Source organism: Melanotaenia boesemani, chromosome 15, assembly GCF_017639745.1.
Source record: "Melanotaenia boesemani isolate fMelBoe1 chromosome 15, fMelBoe1.pri, whole genome shotgun sequence".
Taxonomy (NCBI): Eukaryota; Metazoa; Chordata; class Actinopteri; order Atheriniformes; family Melanotaeniidae; genus Melanotaenia; species Melanotaenia boesemani.
The window spans coordinates 12,878,067-12,886,134 of NC_055696.1; the positions used below are offsets into that span (position 1 = coordinate 12,878,067).

The following is an 8,068-nucleotide window of genomic DNA, read 5'->3' on the forward strand; positions in this document are numbered from 1 at the left end:
GCTTCTTCAAACAAGACACAGTTCATCAGCTGTGTGCATTCCTTATATTTATGGAAATGGAATGCCATGCTTCTCCACAGGATGAGAAAAATAGCCTTTTCCCCCAAAGAATTAGCATTTCTTCCCTTTTTAGCTGTTGATTTTACCAGTGTGAGTTCTGCCGCCTAAGGTGCTAATATCTGTTTAAATTACAGAAGCATCGCTGCATTTTAATTCGATTCTGTTGGACTGTGTACACTTTTATTCAAATTCATAACAGAGGGAAGTTTAGGTCATTGTATCGTGCAGATGCACATAACTTGCATATAACCTTACTTGGTAGTCCTGTGCACATGTCAGTGTGCTTTTATGTGTGTATTAGCACCCTTTTTGTATTAAAGGAGGAGAGATTTGTCTCATTTTGCATCTGTTATGCAAAGAATACTCAGACTCCCTCTGCTCTCTTTTTAAATGATTCCAAGATCGTTTGGAAGTTGAATAGAAATATGCAAACGGCATGCATCTACCAGAGTGACTGACTTATTGGCAGCATTTTTACAGAAATTGCCAATTTTGCTGTGAGTTTATTTTTTATTTGATTTGATTTTTTATTTTTTTTTTAAACCCAAGCAGCTTACACCTAAATCTGCATGCAGCTAAAACTTCTCTTTTCCTCCATTGTCACTCTTTCTTACATACATGTGAGGTGGTTCCATGACATTTAATATATGATTTATGTTTTATATATGTTAGTGTTAGTCAATACTTTTACGAATGGATTTTTGGATAGGAACAAAGCCTTCTCATTAGTTTATTCACAGCATGTCTTTGTAATGCTGTTGTGTTTGTCTTATTGATTGTAATGGGAGCATTTTCACATCCCTCCTGCACACCTTTTGGCCTGATAGCATTCTTAGTAACCAGTCAGCTTACTCATGTAATGGACATTGTCAGTACAGGTGCTACCATGCTGGGTAACACACACAGACCGTGTCTCTCACAGCATCTTTTACTGTGGCACAACAGGAAAGAGGTAGAAATTAAATGCACTGAAGCTGGCATCGGATCTCACCGCTGTGTCGTGATTTTTAACTCTTGTACTGTGGACTCGTGATTACTCACTGTGTTCTTGAGGCTTGTGCCACCTGTCATCTTTTTCATCAAGATGCTGCGTCCTACATAACAAACGCTTTGATGACATAACTTGTTCCGATCAGCTCATTGAAAACCTTTAACATTTCTGCTGATGAAAAGTTTGATTCAGTCTTCGTGAGGCTCAGATACTTCCTTTTACATCATATGTAAACATGCCTTTTTTGAAAGTTAATTCTGTTTCTATTTGTTAACCTAATGGCATTCAGATGGAAGATGATCCAATTTTTCTGCAATTTTTCTTTCCCCATTAAAAAGGCTCAAGTTAAAGGTTAAAGTTGGCCTTTACTGAATATTCTGGTTTTATTGTCTGTCTGCATTATTTCACTGTTAAGCTTATAAAGTTCCACATTTAATAATCTTTAATGTTTCTGAGCAGAATTTAGTCAAGGTGGCATGCTATTTGAATAAAGTGTGTTATTCTTAGCAAAAGCTGCAGGGTGAAAATAAAATGTATAATCAAGATATTTCCCTGGTTTATAACCTCATTTGCACATTGGATTGCTCCTCTACACTATACTGTGTAAAGGGGGTATAACTGCAAATTAACTACTGTATGCAGTTTATTATTTTGCCCAAGCTTTATCCCATGATTAAATTCTGTCCTCTCAAAAATGTTTCTCCTTTCAGGCAGAATATTTCAGCTGCGTGGCAACAGTGGTGTTCACACGAAAGGAGAATAGTCTGTACCAGGCTTGTCCATCTGCAGACTGCAACAAGAAGGTTATAGACCAGCAGAACGGCCTCTATCGCTGTGAAAAGTGTAACAGGGAGTACCCCAACTTCAAATACAGGCTCTTACTTTCTGTAAGTTCAATGTGCATAAAGTCCAGTGCGCATCATTAATGCCTGTCAGACTTGTACTGATCTCTTCAGTGATTACATTTACACAGACATACAGAAATAACCTCTTGCCCCTCCATCATCTCCATCTCTCTGATTGTCAAGGCCAACTTGGCAGACTTCGGGGATAACCAGTGGGTGACGTGCTTCCAGGAGACAGCTGAGGTCCTGTTGGGTCACAGTGCAAAAACACTGGGACAGCTCAGAGAAATGGTGAAAATCAAACACACACAGACACCACACACAGTTCACCTTGCCTTAACCCGGTTAACAGAATGCTTAACAGTAGCAGACTATTTCCTGTGAAGTGTTTTCACCTGACTTTGTCTTTACTTTCTATTATTTCTGTCTGTTCCTAAGGATGAGGCTGCATTTGATAAAGTCTTCCAAAAAGCCAACTTTACAACTCACGTCTTTAAAAACAGAGTCAAGCTGGAGACGTATAATGTAAGTAGTTATAAGCTGGAGTAAACTGAAATTTTATCCAATACAATTCAGTAATTCCAAAGGTATATAACAGCAATAGATGTTACACATTAGTGCTCAGAATTTTCCTGCAAGCATTTTCCCCCCCAGTAACATTGTGGTAAAACTCAACCTTGGTTTCATGTGCAATTTGCAAACAGCTGTCTTATCTCTCTTCTGAACAAAACACCAGCAGGCATTTTTTTCTCTCATACACCAACAAGTGCTCTGCACAAATATGCTTTAGAAATAACCAGGACTTCAAACAAGTTGCATTGTTGTGAAAACAGTGAATGGTCTTTTGCAGGGTCAGTTTCACAATTAAACCAGTAGCTAAGAAGTAGCAACAATACATGCATCTGAAATTTCTTTGTGTCTTCATAAGCAATATCTTAAATATGGTATGAACATATTTAAGCAGTTAAATTGTATTTGATAGTTGCAGCAAATAGTATTTATCAAACCCAGGCACAGATTTTTTATATTTTTCTCAGATCCAAGTACTTCTTTTTTAATTGTCATGTTTTTTGTATATTGGCTATATGATACTGAAATGGGAAAACCAGAAGTTGTGCATATTAAAAAATTATTGCTGCAACGTAATGCACATGAAAGAATGACATATAAGTAGGTCAATTTAAATGAATTAATAAAGTGAAGATTGTTTTGTGTCAAGCATCTTCTTGCAGGAATGCATGACACATTGTTTAGTGATGTTCTCATTAATGAGCTGCATGCTATCAGTTCATTTGTATGGCAAGACTCATTATCAGTCATTTTCCACTGACCTACTGTCCCAAGCATGTAAAGACATCAAACAAGATACACACATGCAATGTAATGAAAACACACTGTCAGTTACACAACATGTATCCTGAATTATTTCAATTAGTATAAGAGTAACAAGGGAGTTGTTTTGTAGCCGGTACACTTTGGATGGCAGAAAACAAATACAGCTGTGGATTAATTTCTCTTAATTAGAGACTAATTAGCATTTAGCTATTGTCTGTCTAAGCTTAATTAGCTTAATTATTCAAAGCTAATTTGCTACTGGGGTGTGAGAGGAATGATTGAGATGTAGTGTGAGCTCTGAACGGCCTTTGTCCTGATTTTAAGAAAACCTGCAAGCAACACTGCAGAGTGGTTAAGCCATTCCTCTGTTTGGAAAATAATGTTAAGCCATTTCAAGAAGGAATTACACAGTCAGGGGAAAATTCTGCCTTTAAAGTCTCTAAAGAACGAACATTTCCCACTGCTGCGGTCTAATTTAACTTGCAATGATGTTTAATGCTGTGAAGCGAGATCATCACGTATGAAGTTGACTGAGCCTGAGTGTTTACAGTAAATGTCAGCACACCACTACAGCTTACAATCTAGGTGGAAAAAGTCTGAAGCCCACCAGAGATGCTGGAGGCTACAATTTTCATTTAATCGCACAACACAGAAGCGTCAGTCTGAACGAACATTATGGTGATTTGGTTTTTATTACAGCCATACCAGGGTGGAGTTCAAAATTCAATCCTTTTGATTGCATTATAGGAGCAGTCGTGGTCATTCAGAGCAAATTCTTCATCATCTTCAGACTATGAAAGCTTTCTATTTACCATCTTCTAAGAAATTAATATTCACAGGACATCGGCCCTAGCCAGACCTGCTCCCTGGCAAAATGTGGAAGACACTTTACAACATTTGTTTTTTTTTCCTTATTCATTCATTTACATATGAATTTATGGACAGGGGGCAACACACAACAAAGGGCCAGAGGCTGGAGACTGTAGTCCATCCCCTGCACATAGAGCACCTGGCCAACCAGCTGAGCCATCGTCACACAGACACATTTTTAAGTCATCAGTTGTACAAACAAGAGGAAATGAAAGGGATACCAATGTTTTCACTTGATTCATAGTATTTTCTTTGTTTTATTAAATGGATTACATGTAATACATGTAATACTTGTTCAGTTTGTCTTCCTACCCCAGTCTTTTTTCTAATAGACTTGTGAATCTGACACAAAACTGAGAGATTAAACTTCCACTGCAGTGTTTTGATGATAAATAGAAGAACTTAATGATGTCAGAGCTTAACAAGAATAATGAAGTTACAAAACTGGTGCTTTGTCACTTCATAATAAGAAAAGGATCATAATTTAAAGTTGCTGTTTTAGCTTTCATTTTTCTTGCATGTACACTCGGGGTAGGTTTATTTTATTTACGGCAGAGCTGCGATGACAAACTAAAGCGTCAACTTTGGGTGGATTAAGCTTGGTAAAAACACATTTGCATAATATTTTCCTTCACTGTTGCTGATATTGTGGAATTTGATTTGGAGGCACCTTGATTTCTTCATTGTACATCTTAAACCAGTCCTGAGCAATGTGTGCCATGCTGTGTTGTACAGTCTTGCTAAAGGGGGTTATTATTATTGACATGCCACATCCTTAAGGGTTTTTGTACCTTGTCTGCAGTAGTGTTTAAAGGGGAACATGTCAAATCACAACACCTAGGGCTGTCAAGAGTATCACACCTACTGACAGAATATACTAAAAATTACTTTTCTGCTTTCCTCAGAAACGCTAGCTTATGTAATTTCCTGAAGTAAACGGTACACATTTGCCCAGGTGTCCACTTCTTGGAGGAATCAGAAACAACCTTTTTCAGTTTCTTACAGGCTTCTCTCCTCGTGAAAGCTTTTGATGTTGGTCAGAGTTAACTGTAGACACTGTAGATTGACCTTATAGGGCTACTGCAAAATGCAGAGCATGATGTATTTTGACACATTCCACCTTTAACTTGTACCACAGATGTTATTTTGTTAGCTCAACCCAGACAAGTGTTTGTTTGTTGCCCCTGAGCATCAGTGGTACTGATACAACTGATACTGATATTCAGCACTTTCCCATTTCTCTCCCATCTTACATGGTAATTGTAGCTGCTGTCACACAGAAATTGTGCAGTATTGCTGGAAAAGAGACACTTGCTCACCTTTGCTTGTTAATACTGACCAAATAGACACAGCGTAGTGCTCTGCAAGTATTTGTTTAAAGAAACGCTGCAGCAGTATTGGTGTCCAGAGAGCTATGTTCCTCCATGCCAGCTCTACTTCAGACAGACACACACACACACACACACACACACACACACACACACACACACACACACACACACACACACACACACACACACACACACAAACAGTGTATATGTAGGATACACAGAGAAATAATCCTTGTCCTCTGAGACAGCAAAGGTGAAGTATTTGTTTACATGATAAAGGTGTACATTTTGAGGTGGTTTATCTAGTAAAATGTCCATAGCATTGTATGTGTATACATGAAAAGCAAAGCAGGAGGTTGAAGCCCAGTCTATACTTCTCTCTCCTTAATAGTTAACCTTTTTGATTTGAAAAAGATTTTTTTCACCTTTATTTATACATGTAAATCTCACTGGGACACAGGGCCACATTTTAAACAGTGACTTGTTTCATTATTGTATTGTTATTTGAAAATTTTGAAGTTTTTTTTCCCTCTTCAAGTTTTAGGAAATGCACAGAATGAGGGAGTTTCAAATCATATTTAATCAGATATTGAGCACCTTTGATTTAATTAAACTATCATGTGTCTCAAGTAACGGCACCATTGTTTTGTTGAGCAGTGATCCTCCAGGTTAAACTTCCTGGAGGGTAAAAGAGTCCTAGACAATTTCTCATTTGATAATGTTAAGTTTTACTACGAACGACAGCTGTTAACATATCCATGTATTATCTTTTTTTTTATTTTATTTGTTTTTTTGTTTTCTATACAGCAAATAAATACACAGATATCTGTCGCTTCATTGTGTAATTATATTGTTACAGCATCTCATTCATTCTCTTTAAGGTTGTGCATCAGTTGGAGTGAACTGGCGGGTTGTCTAATGTTTCTGTTTGAGGCTGTGCCTGTTTTTGTTCGTGTTTTGTCATTGTGCCAACATCCAGAAGTTGTGGTGTTTATTTCTTCAGGAAGGAAGCCAGTTTACCCCTCCCACCATGTGTAATGGAATTTGAAAACAGTTAAACGTTAGGCCAAGAAGAAATGGCTTTCTTCAGATTTGAGGGAGGATATTATTAAATCAACACATCTTTTACATAGTACCACACCATTAAAAGAATAGAGATAGAGAGAGATAGATAGATGGATAGATGGATAGATGGGAATATATATGTATTTATGGTTTTTAGTTGGATGCAGATTACTAATAGTTTTACATATGATTGTTATACTGGGTTGAGGGCAAGTTAATATTGGACTAATCAGTTGTCTGGATGTTTTATTCTGATAGTGGGTAATGGAAATAAGATGTTCTTGAAAGAAACCAGGAGCTTTGCAAAAGTATTCTTATAAGTCACTTTAAATGAGTAATTATGAAAATATTTAAAATCCAATGTGAACTGCAGCTTTAAAGGAGATATCAAAAACTGAATGATGGGTTGTGTAGCAAAAATAATCTTTACCTATTACTGCAAGTATGACTATATATTTCAGATTGCAGCATATTTGTACTTTATGATACTGAAAATGGCCACAGTTAGGAATAAAGAGTCAAATTAAAAAATTTTTCTCACTATGGTCTTTTCCATCGCAGAGAAAAACACCTTCTGAACACACGGCTTTTGTTCAGTTTTAGAGATGGAAAAAGTCACTTTTCACTCTCTCCTCCCTCTACGAATTGTATTCATCAGTGAGGTGTTCACAGTTCAGGAGTTGGATGCCACCTTTAGCCCAAGCAAGATCACTTCCAAAATTATTTTCTATTCCAGTTGGATAATAATCAAAGGTCTCTATTTATGATACAGTGCAGTTCTAAATTTTGCTGAATGCCCTAATCATGTGTTGGGCCTGACTTGCCTGACTTCTCTCTTTATTTGGAGCTCACTTATGTTACATTGAGTAACATCTGTCTTGGGTCTGAGGACAGAAACTGATTGAAAGGATTTATCTGTTTAAAGAAATGATTAAAGATCACCTACAGTACAGTTCAAAAGCCACCCAATTTCTTTATATTTCATTTCCAAAGAGCCAGACATTCTGGTAATCATATAAAGGTGTCTTAAGCAATAGTTTGTCATGATTTCTCAAGGTCTTTCCAGGTTTTTCCTTGGACACTGGCAGATTTTTGCATATTTAGTCCAGTCTTTGCAACTGGCCATTTTCAAAGGAATGCATTTTGTTTTGTTTTTGTATGACTAAGATACAACAGTACATGCCTGCTGCCATTTGTAAAACACAGTAGATCCTTTTACATAATGAAACACAATCAGACATGGATTGACCTCAGCACTGATTATTGAAGCACTGTGGGATCATTTTTTACAAAGAACTGAACAAAAGGCATCTCACATCCAAAGAAGAGCTTTGAAATGTCCTTCACAAAGCCTGGAGACCTGTTCCTAAAGACTAATTAAAGAAATTGGCTTGTCAGAGGGATTCAGGCTGTTTTGAAATATTAAAGCAGTCATACCCAAAAATTAACCTTCAATCTTATTAGACATGTAGAAACTTTTTTACCTTATGGACATATTTCTGCACATTACTGTAAACCATTGCAACTATTTCTATTTTCCTGACAGTATAAGAGTATTTTTTTACTAGTTT

At 36.9% G+C, this 8,068-nt stretch overlaps 1 protein-coding gene across 4 annotated transcripts in view; it reads left to right on the forward strand.

Annotated features, from left to right (window-relative positions):
• The window catches only part of LOC121654473 (replication protein A 70 kDa DNA-binding subunit-like), a 52,297-nt gene that overhangs the window by 26,168 nt on the left and 18,061 nt on the right, over window positions 1-8,068 (forward strand). For all 4 annotated transcript variants that reach the window (XM_042008633.1, XM_042008635.1, XM_042008636.1 and 1 more), the window contains 3 exons: window positions 1,762-1,938; window positions 2,080-2,187; window positions 2,335-2,421. In XM_042008633.1, the coding sequence (XP_041864567.1) occupies window positions 1,762-1,938; window positions 2,080-2,187; window positions 2,335-2,421 (372 nt within the window). The remainder of the gene's footprint in view (window positions 1-1,761; window positions 1,939-2,079; window positions 2,188-2,334; window positions 2,422-8,068) is intronic.